General features: G+C 46.6%; 1 protein-coding gene across 1 annotated transcript in view; it reads left to right on the forward strand.

The window, feature by feature from the left end:
- LOC144584964 (uncharacterized) overlaps positions 1-18,014 on the forward strand; it is a 65,410-nt gene that overhangs the window by 40,305 nt on the left and 7,091 nt on the right. The window contains 3 exon segments of the mRNA XM_078382328.1: positions 5,448-5,721; positions 5,723-6,172; positions 6,174-6,918. Of these exon segments, the coding sequence (XP_078238454.1) occupies positions 5,653-5,721; positions 5,723-6,172; positions 6,174-6,918 (1,264 nt within the window). The 5' untranslated portion in view covers positions 5,448-5,652.

Consider the following 18,014-nt stretch of genomic DNA (forward strand, 5'->3'; position numbering starts at 1 on the left):
CCCACAATGTCCAGTCTGTGGTCAGAGACCTGACATCATCTTCACCCCTAAGTTGAGTATTCCAATGTCCTTGTCGGGCTCACCTGCTGACACTGTGTACATGGTCTCTGTACCGAATGTTCATGGCTGTAAAATTCAGGTTCTGTTTTATTTGGCTTATCTTATATAACCTGACAGTCTGAATGTGGGATATTGTGCTTCTGTAGCCACGATTTAAAAAAAAAGGTCCAATGTGTTGCCAGCAGTAGAAATAGTTGCCAGGCTTCCCATAGGAAAGGGCAGCCTGAATATTAGGAGCAGGATTGGGAGCAGTGAAGATGGTCTACCCAGGACACCCTCTCTTCTGCTCCCTGCCATCCACACTTGCTGAAAAATAGCCCTGACCTTTGACTTGGGTTTGGGAGAGAAGCTGGGGACTGTTGGACTGTCAGTTTCTGGGATTTCCCCTTGTGGGATGTCACTCTGTGAACGGTAGTGGTTATGGGGGGAGTCCTGCTCCACCTCTTCACCTCTTGGCCTCTGGAGAGTCTCTGGGTTCCATGGTTTCTCCTACTATTTCACACCGTTACAAGACAGGGGATACCTGGCTCAGCAGTACTAGGAGCGAGAAGGACCTTGGAATTGTCTTAGGTCACAAGTTGAACATGAGCCAAAAGTGTGATGTGGCTGAAAAAAAGGCCAGTGCTATTTAGGCTGCATTAAGAGAGGGAGAGTCTCCAAATCCCATGAGGTGCTAGCTCCCTTCTCCTTGGAAAACCTAATCCTCCTGTTGTTGTTTAGTCGTGTCTGACTCTTCGTGATCCCATGGACCAGGGCACGCCAGGCCCTCCTCTCTTCCACTGCCTCCCATAGTTGTGTCAAATTCATGTTGGTTTGTCCTAGTTTCTGATATTAATACCAGTACTTTTTATTAATCCTTGCTTTTTCATCACCATTTCAAAATCTGTTAATTATGTTTTGCCAGTCTTTCAAATCTTTCTTTATTGGTTTTATCCTAAAGAAATATTTTTAATGTACTAACCCATTGTTACACATTTCATAGTGCGTCAAATTAGGCTTTTCTTACTACCCTCTCTTACAAATTATCCTCCATATTTCCTTCAATTCTTTCTCCGTTTTCTCTAATATATGTTTATTTTGTAAAATGGCAAGAAAACATTTGATACGTGGATACAAACAGTGTCCTTGGTGGAAGCGTAGATGTTGCCCCTCTGGAGGGAATGAGAGAGAGCTGACAGAAGCTCCGTGCTTTGTCTTTCTCTCAAGATGCAAAAACTTATGACCGACAAATGTATTTAGAAAAATACTTTGTATTTGAAGATTTAAATTAAATACCTTAACTTCAGCTTAACATTATTTATGCAGGCTAAACATTGCCCCCCCCCCGCGAACTGGGTACTCATTTTACCGACCTTGGAAGGATAGAAGGCTGAGTCAACCTTGAGCCCGCGACCTCGGATTGAATCCCAGGTCAAAGGCTTTTGCATAGTCAATGAAGCATGAGGAGATGTTTTTCTGAAACTTTCTGGCTTTCTCCATAATCCAGCGCAAGTTAGCAATTTGGTCTCTAGTTCCTCTGCCCCTTCGGAATCCAGCTTGTACTTCTGGGAGTTCTTGGTCCACATATTGCTGAAGCCTACCTTGGAGGATTTTGAGCATAATCTTGGTAGCGTGGGAAATGAGTGCAGTTATACATTAGTTGGAGCATTCTTTGGCACTGCCCTTCTTTGGGATTTGGATGTAGACTGATCTTTTCCAGTCCTCTGGCCACTGTTGAGTTTTCCAAACTAACTGGCATATTGAATGTAGCACCTTAACAGCATCATCTTTTAAGATTTTAATAGTTCCACTGGAATGCCACCACCTCCACTGGCCTTGTTGTTAGCCATGCTTTCTAAGGCCCACTTGACTTCACTCTCCAGGATGTCCAGCTCAAGGTCAGCAACCACATTATCTGGGTTGTCTGGGACATCCAGATCTTTCTGGTATAATTCCTCTGTGTATTCTTGCCACCTCTTCTTGACGTCTTCTGCTTCTGTTAGGTCCCTCCCATTTTTGTCCTTTAGCATGTCCATCTTTGCACAAAATGTTCCTTTAATATCTCCAATTTTCCTAAACCGATCTCTGTTTTTTCCTTTTCTATTATTTTCCTCTATTTATTTGCACTGTTCATTTAAGAAGGCTCTCTTGTCTCTCCTTGCTATTCTTTGGAAGTTTGCATTCAATTTTCTGTAACTTTCCATATCTGTCTTGCTATAGCGAGAAGCCAGCTCGCTATTTTATGGTTCTGTAAAGTAATCAGTCATGGACACAAGAAAAACTTTTGCTGTAGCTCTTTCAGCATGCTGGAAATCCACCGTCTCTTTCTGCCTCCCAGCTTCTCAGACTCCCTTATCAGTTCTCTCAGCAGTTTCTGTTTCCAGCATCCTGTCAGAGCTGTATTTATTACCTCCATAAAAACGCCTACTGCTGCAAATTTCTGCCTATAGTACAACTCCTAAGCACTACGTATAAACACTACAGCATTTCTTCATCCTATAAGATTTCTACTGGGCTTAACTTATACACGTAGATATATGGAAAATAAATAGACTTATGGAAAAATCATAGCTACATAACTAATAATAAGCTCTGCTCTGTCCCATCAGCAGAATCATTTCCCAACACCTTGCATTTTGTTTCTGTTTTTCAGGCACTCTGTCCACCAAATCTAGTTCGTTAAATCTATTCTTCACTTCTACTGTGTATTCATAAGGGATTTGGTTTAGATTATTCCTGACTAGCCCAGTGGTTTTTCCTGCTCTCTTCAGTTTAAGCTTGAATTTTTACTATGAGAAGCTGATGATCAGAGCTACAATCTGTTCCAGGTCTTGTTTTTGCTGACTGTATGGAGAATCATCTTTGGCTGCAGAGAATATAATCAATCTGATTTCGGTATTGCCCATCTGGTGCTGTCCAGGTGTAGAGTCGCCGCTTGTGTTGTTGGAAAAGACTGTTTGTGATTACCTGCTTGTTCTCTTGACAAAACTCTATTAGCCTTTGCCCTGCTTCGTTTTGAACTCCAAGGCCAAACTTTCCTGTTGTTCAGTTCATCTATTCACTCCTTACTTTAGCATTCCAATCCCCTAGAATGAGAAGAACATCCTTCTTTGGTGTCTGTTCTAGAAGGTGTTGGAAGTCTTCATAAAATTTCAATCTCCTCAGCATTTGTGGTTGGTGCATAAACCTGGATGACTGTGATGTTGAAAGACCTGCCTTGGATTTGTATTGAAATCATTTTATCATTTTTGACTTTATATCCCATTACAGATTTTCCCACTCTTGTTGACTATGAGGGCTACTCCATTTCTTCTACGGGATTCGTGCCCACAATAATAGATATGGTAATCATCTGAATTGAATTCGCCCATTCCTGTCCATTTTAGTTCACTGACACCCAGGATGTCAGTGTTTATTCTTGTCATCTCCTATTTGACCACATCAACCTTCCCAAGATTTATAGATCTTAGATTCCAGGTTCCTATGCAGTATTTTTCTTTGCAGCATCGGACATTCCTTTTACTTCCAGGCGTGTCTGCAGCTGAGCATTCTTTCGGCTTTGGCCCAATCACTTCATTTGCTCTGGAGCTACCTGTACTTGTCCTCTGCTCTTCCTCAGTAACTTGTTGGACGCCTTCCAACCTGAGGGGCCCATCTTCCAGCATCATATTTTTTAGCCTTTTGTTTCTGTTCATGGGTATTCTTGGCAAAGATAACGGAGTGACTTGCCAGTTCATACTCCAGATGGATTGTGTTTAGTCAGAACTCTCCACTATGACCTGTCTGTCTTGGGTGTACCTGCACGGCATAGCCCATAGCTTCTCTGAGTTACTCAAGCCCCTTCCCCACAACAAGGCAGCAATCCATGAAGGGGTGGTAATAGTATATAGTGGTGCCTTGCTTATCAAGTGCCCCGTTTAACGACGAATCCACATAGCGATGTGGATATTGCGATCGCAAAAGCGATCACATTGCAATGTTTTAAATGGCAAAACATTGCATTGCGATGATCGGTAAGCATTTCGCATTGCGATGTTTAGAAAACAGCTGATTGGCGGTTCCAAAATGGCCACCGGGTAAACAAAATGGCCACCCGCAGCGTTTTCGCGTGGTTTCTTCTCATACTGGGCGGCGAAAATGGCGGCTGTATGGAGGATTTCCGCATAGCGGTGAGTTTTTCCCCCAAAGGAACACATTAAACGTGTTTTAATGCATTCCTATGGGGTTTTATTGCCCCGCACAGTGACGAATCCGGATAGCGATGATTTTTTTGGAACGGATTATCGTCGCTATGCAGGGCACCACTTCTTTCATATATATCATATATTATTATATATTGTAATATATCTTCTTCCATCCTTGGTAGGGTTTAACTTATCTTCTTCTTCATCCATTAACATTTATCTTTATCAAGACTTTAAATCATTCCATTTTAGCATCACATCTCCGTTTGGTCCCGTACTGTGACAGCATGCCCCAGCAAAGCAACACCCAATAGTAACATATCCTCAAACTTTAACTATTTTCCTTAAAAAACCCCCTAACCCATAAACCCTCACCACTATATTTAATAATATTTTCCCCTTCTTTTTGGCAAGATCCTACCTGGCCACGGTTAAGTGCAAAGTCCTGCACCTTGGAAAAAGAAACCAATTGCAGAGTTACAAGATGGGGGATACTTGGCTCAGCAAAACTACGAGCGAGAGGGATCTGGGAATTGTTGTAGATAGCAAGCTAAATGTGAGCCAACAGTGGCCTTTTAGTAATCCAGGTTATCAAACTCTTCCTTCCCTTTCTCCTTTCATGGGTTCACCATTTTCAATACATTTATGAACTTCCAGAGCCTTTAAATTAAGTACTGTACAGTGGAGGAAATTTGCAAGTAAACCATGGAACTTTTCCTGTAAAACCTCAATTCTAATAAAACCCTCTCCTTGTATTTCTGAGAAGCTGGCTGGATAGGTCAGTGGTTTAAATATCTGGTTGCAGAACCAGAGGTTCCCCGCTGTGTCTTCCACAGGTAAGGTCAGCCTGTGTGGGAAATTCCAGGGTCCCAGAAGCAGGGAATGGGGAATGACTTTTGAGTATTCTCTACCTAGAAACCCCCCAAAAAGGTTTGCCATCAGTCAGAATTGACTTGATGACCCATGATTAATATTATTTCAGATACTGGTTCATATTAATGAACTATATTTCCCCATCCCTGTCCCTTTGGAAGTATCAATTCAGGCAAGGGGAGTCCATGCTGTTTTCACAATATGGCTAATTTTTCAAATGTTGCCAGTAAAACCTTCAGGAGACATATGCCTTTCAAAGGAGTCAAAGACAGAACAAACTCTTTGGTTTAACCTCCAGTTAGATTCTGCTCTGTGCTACATTCTCAAGATATCTTCTTTTTTCTCTATCAGGTAACAAACACGATGGCCAGAATTATATAGAGCCACTTCTTCTGGCCCTGAAAAGAGTCAAGTGTGAAGCCGGAAAGAAAAGCTTAGAAAAACCCACGAGCTAAAGGAGAAATGGCTTAAACGGCTGAAGTGTGGAGACAGCTTCAGACCAGTGCCGCTAGTTCTGTTTAAAGAACTCACCCTGGGGAGAAATCATATAAAAATTATGGAATGTGAAAAGAGTTTCAGCGGGAGAAGAAATCTGTGTTCACATCGAAGAACTCACACAGGGAAGAAACTATAAATGCATGGCATGTGGAAAAAGCGTCAGTGAAAATGGTCATATTAGGTCATATCAAAGTCACAGTGGTGACCTTAGGTTGAATCAAAGGACTCACACTTGGGAGAAACCACATGAATGCATGGAGTGTGGAAAGAGCTTTAGTCGCAGTGATAATCTTAGGTCACATCAAAGAAGTCACACTGGGGAGAAACCGTACAAATGCATGGAATGTGGAAAGAGCTTCAGTCGGAGCGAAGCCCTGAGTTCTCATCAAAGAATTCACACTGGGGAAAAACCACATAAATGCATGGAATGTGGAAAGAGCTTTAGTCAGAATGGTGAACTTAGGTCACATCAAAGGACCCACACTGGGGAGAAACCACATAAATGCATGGAATGTGGAAAGAGCTTTAGTCACAGTGGTCAGCTTAGGGTACATCAAAGGACCCATGTTTGTTCAGTCGTTTAGTCGTGTCCGACTCTTCGTGACCCCATGGACCAGAGCACGCCACGCCCTCCTATCCTCCACCGCCTCCCGGAGTTGTGTCAAATTCATGTTGGTTGCTTCGATGACACTGTCCAACCATCTCATCCTCGGTCGTCCCCTTCTCCTCTTGCCTTCACACTTTCCCAGCATCAAAGTCTTTTCCAAGGAGTCTTCTCTTCTCATGAGATGGCCAAAGTACTGGAGCCTCAGCTTCAGGATCTGTCCTTCCAATGAGCACTCGGGGTTGATTTCCTTTAGAATTGATAGGTTTGTTCTCTTTCCAGTCCAGGGAACTCTCAAGAGTCTCCCCCAGCACCACAATTCAAAGGCATCAATTCTTCGGCGGTCAGCTTTCTTTATGGTCCAGCTCTCACTTCCATACAACACTACAGGAAAAACCATAGCTTTGACTATTCGGACTTTTGTTGGCAAGGTGATGTCTCTGCTTTTTAAGATGCTGTCAAGGTTTGTCATTGCTTTCCTCCCAAGAAGCAGGACCCATACTGGGGAGAAACCACATAAATGCATGGAATGTGGAAAGAGCTTTAGTCAGAGTAGTCAGCTTAGGGTACATCAAAGGACCCATACTGGAGAGAAACCACATAAATGCATGGAATGTGGAAAGAGCTTTAGTCGCAGTGATGCCTTTAGATTACATCAAAGGACTCACACTGGGGAGAAACCATATAAATGCATAGAATGTGGAAAGAGCTTCAGTCGCAGTGGTCAGCTTAGGGGGTACATCAAAGGACCCACACTGGGGAGCTTCAGGATCTGTCCTTCCAGTGAGCACTGAGGGTTGATTTCCTTTAGAATGGATAGAGACCTCCTCCAGCACCACAGTTCAAAAGCATCAATGCTTTGTCAGCTTTCTTTATGGTCCAGCTCTCACTTAAATACATCACTACTGGAAAAACCATAGCTTTGACTATGCGGACCTTTGTCGGCAAGTTGATGTATCTGCTTTTTAAGATGCTGTCTAGGTTTATAATTGCTTTCCTCTGAAGAAGCAGATGTTTTAATTTTTTTGGCTGCTGTCACCATCTGCAGCGATCATGGAGCCCAAGAAAGAACACTTTGTCACTGCCTCCATGCCGTCCCGTTCTATTTCCCAGGAGGTGATGGGCCTAGTGGCCACGATCTTAGTTTTTTTTTATGTTGAGCTTCAGACTGTTTTTGGCGCTCTCCCTTTCACCCTCATTAAGAGATTCTTTCTGCCATCAGAGTGGGATCATCTGCATATCTGAGGTTGATATTTCTTCCTGCAATCTTGATTCTGGTTTGGGATTCCTCCAGTCTGGCCTTTCGCATGATGTATTCTGCATGTAAGTTGAATAAGCAGGGGCAAAATATACAGCCTTGTTGTCCTCCTTTCCCAATTTTGAACCAATCAGTGTTTCCATATCCAGTTCTGACTGCTGCTTCCTGTCCCACGTATTGGTTTCTCAGGAGATAGATAAGGTGGTCAGGCGCTCTACTTTCTTTAAGGACTTGCCAAAGTTTGTTGTGGCCTACACAGTCAAAGGCTTTTGCGTAGTCTGAAGCAGAAGTAGATGTATTTCTGGAATTCTCTGGCTTTCTCTATAATACAACGCATGTTGGCAATTTGATCTGTAGTTCCTCTTCCACTTTGAAATTCAGCTTGACTTCTGGGAGTTCTTGGTCCACATACTCTGAAGCCTACCTTGGAGGATTTTGAGCATAGCCTTGGTAGCGTGTGAAATGAGTGCAGTTATACATTAGTTGGAGCATTCTTTGGCACTGACCTTCTTTGGGATTTGGATATAGACTGATCTTTTCCAGTCCTCTGGCCACTGTTGAGTTTTCCAAACTAACTGGCATATTGAATGTAATACCTTAACAGCATCATCTTTTAAGATTTTAAATAGTTCCACTGGAATGCCAGTACCTCCACTGACCTTGTTGTTAGCCATGCTTTGTAAGCCCCACTTGACTTCACTCTCCAGGATGTCCGGCTCAAGGTCAGCAACCACACTACCTGGATTGTCTGGGACATCCAGATCTTTCTGATATAATTCCTTCTTGCCACCTCTTGATATCTTCTGCTTCTGCTAGGTCTGTTCCTGTGAGGGTTCGCTAGTCTTCGCCTCCCCCATTTCCAATAAATCATGAGACGTTTTCAAATCAACAAACTCGGCTTCATTTATTAACGGAGGGATAGGTAGAGAAATGTCCAACAAACTGGGAACAAACTTCTCCTGAGGGAGTAACAGCTCCGACAGGGGCAACCAGTCTTCATTTCCAAAAGGGTTAGATGACTTCGGGGCCCATGGACCAGCCTGAACCCTTTTGGGGTTTTGGGGTACCCCGTCTTCAGGATCGGGGATTAACAGAGGGGTGGTCTCCTCATCCCCACTCCATCCCCAGAATGGGGATCCTTCACCAAGCTGGGTGTCCCAGGGCCCAGGAAGCACCCCAGCTTTCTCAACTCCTCCATATGCCATGCCCTTTTTGCCTCACGTTCCCTCTCCACAGCCTCCTTCTCTTCCCTCAGCTTACGCTGCCACTCTCGGGTCTCGGTCTCTCCCCAGTACGACGGGCATTGAGGCAGTCCCCTCTTCCTTCGGTTTTCTGCCTCTTCCTTAGGCACTCGGACCTGTTCCCACTTCCCAGTCCATGGGTCCCGCATCCACACGAACTCCCATCCACCCAGGATGATGTCCCGAGTACCAACCAACTCCCCTGCTCCTGCCTCCACTACTGCCCTTCCCCCTCCTCCTTTCCCGCCAAAACCCGTGGTGTCTGGGTCGTCACAGATAACCCTTTCAGTCCCTTTTCCAAGTCAGTAGTGTCCACAGCTTGATGTATCAACTTAGAAGGGAAAGGACGAGGAGCTGTCTGCGTGCCTACAGTCGCCTTGGGGTGAGACGGCACTCCTATCAGCACTTCTTGACCCGGAGTTCGGGTGCTACAGTCCCATTTTTGTCCTTTATCATGTCCATCTTTGCACAAAATGTTCCTTTAATATCAACAATTTTCTTGAACAGATCTCTGTTTTTTCCTTTTCTATTTTAGACCAGATGGACGGGGCATAAATCAAATAAATAAATAAATAGATATTATTTTCCTCTATTTCTTTGCACTCTTCATTTAAGAAGGCCTTCTTGTCTCTCCTTCCTATTCTTTGGAAGTCTGTGTTCAGTTTTCTGTAACTTTCTCTATCTCCTTTGCATTTTGTTTTTCTTCTGTGCTATTTGTAAGGCCTGGTTCAACAGCCACTTTGCTTTCTTGTATTTTCTTTACTTTGGGATGGTTTTTGTTGCTGCCTCCTGGACAATGTTACGAGCCTTCATCCATAGTTCTTCAGGAACTCTGTCCACCAAATCGAGTTCCTTAAATCTGTTCTTTACTTCCACTATGTATTCATAAGGGATTTGGTTTAGATCAGAGGTAATCAACCTCCGGTCTGCCTGAGCCGGATCGGGCCCTGAAGAAAGACCTCCTCCCCTGCATGCAGTCTCCTCCCCACAGCTGCTTTGTGTATACACACATGCCAGCACCAGCATGAGCAGTCCTTCACAAATGCACACGCAAAGCAGCTATGGGGAGGGGAGGCAGTGCGGGGGGACCGGGAGGTCTGTCTTTGCGGCATGGTGGTTGTGATAGTAACAGGGGTGCCCCAGAGCTGAGAGGCTGAGCATGGCCGGGTGCTGTGGCTGCTCGCCTCTTGGTGGGCTCCAACAAGGCTGGGGTGGGCACTCCTAGCCACCCTCAGCAGCCCTCCTTTTCCCCTGAATCTGCCAGCCTTCCCAGGGCCCCCTTCCTGAAGGAGGCATCAGGACCCAGGGGTGAGGTGAGGCATTGCCAAGCTGTCAGGCGGGCTCTGTCAACACAAGTCAGGAGGGTGGGGAATGGGCGCCACTTGACAGGAGGGAGGGAAGAGTTGTCATCGGGCAAAATAGGGTGAGTGGAGGTGAAGGGGCTCTCTAGGAATCTGCTCTCCACCACCCTCACAAGGGCAGCACTGGGTACGAATGGAGAGCATGTCTCTCAGCGGGGGGGGCAACTGGAGGGAGATGAGTGGGCTCAAAGCCACACCTAGAGCCATGGGGAGGAGGGGAGGGGGAGGAAGCCTGAAAGTCCCCATTCCCCCTTCATGGTCCATGTCTTTTTTATTTGTTGTTCCATTTTTCTCTTTCCAAGCCTTGGTGAAAGTTTCCGTGATGTCCAAGCTGAGGAGGGAGTTGGGAATTATTCACATGTCGCTTAATTCCCTTCTCGTCTTTACATCTATGGGTCTTTTCCCCGTTTCTCTTCACCCCCTTCTTCCTGGTGGACTTTGAACCTCATCTCCTCCTCATCCCGGTCGTTTTCCAGCATCTCCCGCCTGCCTCAACATCCCCCTCCATTTATCATCTAAACACCCACGCTCGTTCGACTTACCTTCCTTCCTTCTGAAGGTGCCAGAATTTGTAGTTTTCCCTACAGAATTACAGCAAACCCCCCCCCATGTGCTACTAATCCTCCTGCTCTTTCTTGTCACCTTACATTGTCTTTCCCCCCCCTAAGGGTATGCACTCAGATATCTGCCCTAAATAGCTTCTTCCCCCACTTTTGTTTGCTTATTTCTTCAGTACCAAAATGAAGAACAATGGGTTGGTAATGGATTTGCTGTTCTCTTTGGCTTGAATTAAAGCACCGCTGAACCGGCACCAGTGGCTGCTCCCCAGGGCGGCTGCGTGGGTCCTCGTTGCTCCTTGCCATTTGAATTTCCCACCACAGAGAGCAGGGAGGAGGGCCCCCGGCCTCGTTGGAGCCCGTCAAGAGGTGAGTGGCCAAGGGAGCCCCCCAGCCATGCCCAGACTCCCAGGCTTCCGCCACCGCTGGCACGTGCTCCCTCACCCCTTCACGTATGCTCCTGCATGCAGGGTGGGCAGGCACTCCTGCGCATGTACGAAGCATTGGGAGAAGAGGCCAGAGGCGTGCACGCTCAACAACCTCTTTGCGCATGCGTCAGAAAGCATGAGCACCTCCCTCAGAGGCTCAGCCAGTCTGGAGTATGAAAAAGGTTGAAGACCTCTGGTTTTGATTATACCTGACTAAGCCCATGGTTTTTCCTACTTTCTTAAGTTTAAGCTTGAATTTTGCTATAAGAAGCTGATAATCAGAGTCACAATTGGCTCCAGGTCTTGTTTTTGCTGACTATATAGAGCTTCTCCATCTTTGGCTGCAGAGAATATAATGAATCTGATTACAGTATTGCCCATCTAGTGATTTCCATGTGTAGAGGCGCCACTTGTGTTGTTGGAAAACAATGTTTGTGATGACCAGCTTGTTGTCTTGATGAAACTCTATTAGCCTTTGCCCTGCTTCATTCTGGACTCCAAGGCCAAACTTCCCTGTTGTCCCTTTTATCTCTTGGCTCCCTACTTTAGCATTCCAATCCCCTGGAATGAGAAGAACATCTTTCATTGGTGTCAATTATAGAAAGTGTTGTAAGTCTTCATAGGATTGGTCAATTTCAGCCTCTTCAGTATTGGTGGTTGGTGCATAAACTTGGATTACTGTGATGTTGAAACGTCTGCCTTGGATTTGTATTGAAATCATTCTATCACTTTTGAGATTATATCCCAGTAGAGCTTTGCCCACTCTTGTTGACTATGAGGGCTACTCCCATTTCTTCTACGGGATTCTTGCCCACAATAGTACAGTAGATATGATAACTATCTGAAGTGAATTTGCCCATTCCCATCCACTTATTTCACTGATGCCCAGCATGTCAATGTTTATTTCTGCCATCTCCTGTTTTACTACATCCAGCTTCCCAAGGTTCATAGATCTTACATTCTAGGTTCCTATGCAGTACAGTGGTGCCTCGCTTACTGATTACCTCGTTAAATGATGAATCTGCTTTATGATGGTTTTTTTGCGATCAGTATTGCGATTATAAAACGATGTTCCTATGGGGAAAATTCGCTTCACGATGATCAGTTCCCTGCTTCGGGAACCGATTTTTCACAACAATGGTTTTGGAATAGCTAATCGGCGGCTGTCAAAATGGCTCCCCGCTGTGCAAAATGGCTCCCCGCTGTTTTTTAGCACGGATTCCTCGCTTAACAGGTACCAGGAAATGGCCACCCTATGGAGGATCTTCACTGCCTGACGAGGCATTTCGCCCATTGGAACGCATTGAAAGGTTTTCAATTCATTTCAATGGTTTTTTCATTTCGCTTGACTACGATTTCACTTAACAGCGATTTGAATGGAACGGATTATTGTTGTCAAGTGAGGCACCACTGTATTTTTCTTTGCAGCATCGGACATTCCTTTCACTTCCAGGCATGTCCACAGCTGAGCGTCCTTTCGGCTTTGGCCCAACCACTTCACTACCTCTGAAGCTACTTGTAATTGTCCTCCGCTCTTCCTCAGTAGCATGTTGGACGCCTTCCGACCTGAGGGGCCCATCTTCCAGCATCATATCTTTTAGCCCTTTGTTTCTGTTCATGGGGTTTTCTTGGCAAAGATACAGTGGTGCCTCGCTTAACAGGCAATCTGCATAGCGCAGAAGATTTTGTGATCGCTTTTGCAATCGCATTGCGATGTTCCCTATGGGGCCCCATAGGCCCCCAGCTGGGGGAAAATGCCAGCGGGCGCTGGGGAGGAGGGTGGGGGAGCCGGCCGGTCAGCCAGCCAAAAAAGCGAGGGTGCGCTCGGAAGGAGGAAGGAGGAGCCTTCCTCCACTCTCCTGGCCAAGCGCCGGCTGAAAAAGCCAGGATGCACTTGGGAGGAGGAGCCTTCCTCCGCCCTCCTGGCCGAGCACCGGCCAAAAAAGCAGGGGTGCGCTCGGGAGGAGGAGCCTTCCTCTGCCCTCCTGGCCGAGTGCCGGCCGGTCAGCTGGCCGAAAAAGCCGGCGTGCGCTCAGGAGGGCGGGGGAACCTTCCCCCACCTTCCTGCCCCAGTGCTGGCACCATCTTCGGCCAGCTGATCGGCGGCTCCAAAATGGCCACTGCAACCATTTTCACGCAATTTCCTCGCTTACCGAGGGTGCGAAAATGGCAGTGCTATGGAGGATCTTCGCATAATGGTGAGTTTGGGCCTCATAGGAACGCATCAAACGAAGTTTAATGCGTTTCTATGGGGTTTTCCCACCCACATTGCGATGTTTCCGGATAGCGACAATCCGGAACGGATTAACGTCGCTATGCGGGGCACCACTGTACATGCATACGTGCATAAATGTGAATTGGGGATGACTCTCCCAAGGTTTCCACAGTTTTTTTTAATTTTCCAAGATCTTTCTCCATCATTTCCCCAACACTTATTGACTCTCTTGCAGAAACATCATTGAAATAAAGTTTGAGGATGGTCTTTGGTCATAAGGAGAGGACATCGAGGGAGAATGTTTCCGTTTTGAATCCCAATGTCAGATCAAGGGATGAATGATACATGAAGACAGAGATTATAGGATCTGATGGACCTCTTCATTGTTGAAAAGAAAACCACAAAGAGAAAATAAAGAGAGGATACAAATTACAATACACACCATCCCATCAGCTGAAATTAACCCACATTAATCACATCAACCTTTCTCCACCTCTTGCCACCTTTCCCCTAGGGACTAGATCAGGGTTACGATGATGGTTATTTTTGCATTTAGTAGCACCCTGTTTTTCTCCAAAAGCACATGGATCATTCTCCTGGGCTACCCCTCTTCCCTTTCCAAAAGAAAAAGTCTTGAAAAATATTCCATATTGCTTTAAACTTGCCATACGCACCATATAATAGTTAATTCCTTTTCTTCTTTCTTCCTTTGGTTATTATTAACTACATTCAATAAGGCAATCATGGATTCAATCAAGTTATTTCGCCTAATCTCTTTTAAAACCAGCATCCTTTCCTTCCTACCACATATGTAAATATTTTACACCTTCAGCACAGAGATGATGCATTATTATTTAATATATTCAATGCCACCGAAATTAAATGCCCTCTCCATTTTACTTTGTAGCAATTTTCTTTAACCCTTATGGACATTTGTGTTTCATAATTCTGTTATTCCGCATTTTACTCCAATCTTTCCCTTCAGTTTCTTTAACCATGTCTTCCTTTAACACCTGGGATTTATATCCTGCCTCTTCTCATGGTTTGTACATTTTTGTCCTTTATCATGTCCATCTTTGCACAAAATGTTCTGTTTTTATCTCCATTTTTCTTGAACAGATCTCTGTTTTTTCCTTTTCTATTATTTTTCTCTATTTCTTTGCTTTGTACAAATATAATATACAATATATAGGGGTATAAAAAGTGATTGGCCCTCTGGATGAGGAGGGACGGAAAGGGGAAGTAAAGGGAGACTTGGAGATTGCAGAGAAATTAAATGAGTTCTTTGAATTTGTCTTCACAACAGAAGACTTTAGGCAGATTCCGCTGCCCAAACAACCTTTGCTGACTAATGAATTGAATCAGATTAAAATAGAAGATTTTTAAAACCTAATTGATAAAGTAAAGATCAATAAGTCACCGGGCCCAGATGGCATCCACCCAATGGTTATTAAGGAACTGAGAAATGAAGTTGTATTCTTAACTAAGATATACAACTTGTCATTTAAAACAGTCCATTCATTATGTTTTACTTGCGAGTAGACTCTGCTATTTTTGTTCACATTGGAGGCACACATTTCTACCAATGGGGAATATCTACACTCCGAGAAGCTGGAAATAGATTTTCTGTCATTGGCAGGCTTCACTTCTCTCTCTCTCCCTCCCTTTTTCACATTTTTTTTTTAGCAGCAGCAGAAGTGGATCTGTATAATTCTGATTCTTCTGTTTGTGACCTGGTGGGGAAAGGAAAGGGAAGGGCCTCTCACTGGGGATCCAGCCAAGGGTTGGGCTCTGTCTCTGAAGATCATGAGAGAAGAAGGGCCCTCATGGCTGCCTCAAGGCCAGCAGAAGGAGGAGGGGGGGAGTTCTTGTGGCCCTTCCATTGCCATGAGTATTGTTATAAATACCGGCTGAGCCCTCGGATCCTGTCCTAGAGAGATCGGCTGCTCGAAGTCATGGGAGTTTCCCATCTTGGCTCAGGCCTTTCTTGGCTTTTCTCAGCCCAAGGAGCCTTTGTTGTTTCTTCTGGCCGGCATCAGGACCAGAGCCAGCCTGTGGACATCCCCACGTCATCAGATATACGGAAAGATCATAGATCATAGGCATCCTTCAGTCTCGAGAGACTATGGTATAGTGCTCTGTATGGAGGACTTGGAACAGCATATCGTGTGGCTGAGAAGGCCAATTCGAGAGTGACAATCCCTTCCACACTGGAGACAAATCCAATCTGTCCCCTGTCCAGCTCCCTGGTTTTGCTTGTTTCGGGACTGCCTCTTTGCCTCAGTCTGCTGTACAAGTGTCTCTTCAAATTGGGAGAGGCCATGTTGCACCGCCTGCCTCCAGGCTGAACACTCAGACGTCAAGGTTTCCCATCTGTTGAGGTCCATTCCTAAGGCCTTCAGATCCCGCTTGCAGATATCCTTGTATCGCAGCTGTGGTCTCCCTCGGGGGCGGCTTCCCTGCACTAATTCTCCATACAGGAGATCTTTTGGAATCCGACCACCAGCCATTCTCACGACGTGCCCAAGCCAACGTAGACGGCGCTGTTTCAGTAATGTATTCATGCTGAATAATCCAGCTCGTTCTAGGACTACTCTGTTTGGGACTTTGTCCTGCCAGGTGATACGGAAACAGAGTGAAAATAATAGGTGAAATATCCGTTTCATAACAGAGCACAGCTGAGAATAAAACCAAGGCAGAACCTGGGGATCTTGCGACCAGGGATCAGAGCTCACAGGGGTTTGACAGGGAGCAGAAAGGAAGGAAAGGGAGGAAGGAAAAGTTTTAATCTGGAGGAAGTGGGACAAAAGAAAGGGGAGAGACCCAGGAGAGGAGGGCAGATCAGTGGACTTGTCCAGCTACATTTCAGGTAACACAATAAAGGGAAAGGGTATTAAATCCGTCCCGCCACTGCTTAGGCTTTTTTCTTCTGGTTTTTGGCTTGTTTTGATCTTTTTATTGATGATTTAATTTTATTGCCTTTTTTGGACTGTAAACCGTGCGCAGAGTAGATCTGTCTAGGTGGGCGGTATAAAAGCTAAATAAATAATAGACAAAGAGATCAAAGCAAAAAGGTCAAAGGGACGATGGGGGGAAGAGATGCTTCAGTTGTGAGGATCTGCAAATGTTTGTGCAATGTTTGTCTTTGTGCCTGAGTGTGATACGGTGTGCGCATGCAAGGCGTGTCAAACGGGTGGCCCTGTGGGGAAGAAGCCTTGAGAGAACCAGAGCAGTGAGAAGAGCTCTAAAAGGAAGTCGAAGTCTAATGTCCATCATCCTTGGGAGTCTCGAGCAGAAAGCTTCGTGTCAACGGAGGCGCTGGAGGAGAAAGAGCAGCAGCGAAAGGGAAGACCCAGGAGGACCAAGGCCTCCACCACCCCCCCCGGGCGTGGGGCATCTAGTTCTGGTCGCTGCCCCTCAAAAAAGACAAGGGTGGAGCTGGAGGGGAGGCAGAAGGGAGGGAGCCAGAGGAGGGGGGCAGAGGGGGCACCTCCTCTCGATGAGCGCCTGCCATGATTCGGATATATGAAATTATGAATCGGGGTGGATCAAATGGATAGAGCAGAAAGCTCTTTCCCCTCTCATGCAATACCAGAACCGTCAGGGGACCTCCACTCCAATGGGGTGCTGCTAGAGTAAGAACCGAGAAAATATTTCTTGACTTAGCATGTTAGTCTGTGGAACTCGTTGCCACAGGATGCGGTGTCCGGTAGGGTGTCCCAGAGAGCAAGGCGCCCCTTGCCCCGAACCCCCCCCAGCCCCGGGTTCCCTCCTTGTCCCCCTTCAGGGAGGAAGCCGGGGGGGCGAGGGGGGGCGGCGGGGGCGGATCCTGGCCTGGAAGGCGGGAAAGCAGCAGCAGTTTCCTCCCCCCCAATAGCTCCTCCCGCCCATTCCCCCACTTTGATCCACGGGGGGGGGCAGTGGAGTCGTTCGTGTGTGTGTGTGTGTGTGTGTGCGCGCGTGCCCATAGGCAGCCCCCCCTTCCCCGCCCCTCAGGATGGAAACGATGGGAAGAGAGGAGTCGCGGGGGGGAAGGGGCGGGGGGTCCTCTCCTCCCTCCCCCCGTCCGTCCGTCCGTTCCTTCTTTCCCACGCCGCTGGCCTCGCCCCCCCCCCGTCCTCTTAAAGACTGTATGTTTACTAAGCGATTACCCGACGATGATGATGATGATGATGACGACGACGACGATGAGCAGGACGCGAAAGGCTGAGGGGGGGGAACGGAAAGAGAGGAAGAATGTAGAGCTACGAAAGTGGGGGAGGAGGGGCTGCTTCCGGCGCTGCTTCTCCCCCCCCACCGGGACCGGAAGTGGAGGCCATGCCCCTCCCTCCCTCCTTCTCACCCTGCCCCTCCTCCCTGTTTCTTTCTAGCCTCTTTCCGGCTTCAGGATCGGACGGAGGTGGGGCCATTTGGGGGGGGAAGAGGAGGGAGGGGGAAGAGCAGTGGGGGGGTCCATAGAAAGAGGTTCCCACTCGCTCCCCCCCACACTCCTCGGGGAGGGGGGTCCCAGGAGGGGCCTTTCCGTTCCTCTTCCCCTTCTCTCTCTGTGTGTGTGTATTCTCTCTCTCTCTCTCTCTCTCTGTGTGTGTGTGTGTGTGTGTGTGTGTGTGTGAATCTTCAGTGGGGCTTGTGTATGTGTGTGTGCATGTGGAAAGAGAGATGGGAAGTCAGGGCAGGGCCAAGATCCCGATACTCCGAGCCCCCCTTCCCAGCAAGGCACCCGGGCCCTCTGTTTGTGTCTGTGTGTTTGTGTGTA

Source organism: Pogona vitticeps, chromosome W, assembly GCF_051106095.1.
Source record: "Pogona vitticeps strain Pit_001003342236 chromosome W, PviZW2.1, whole genome shotgun sequence".
In the NCBI taxonomy this organism is placed as follows: domain Eukaryota; kingdom Metazoa; phylum Chordata; class Lepidosauria; order Squamata; family Agamidae; genus Pogona; species Pogona vitticeps.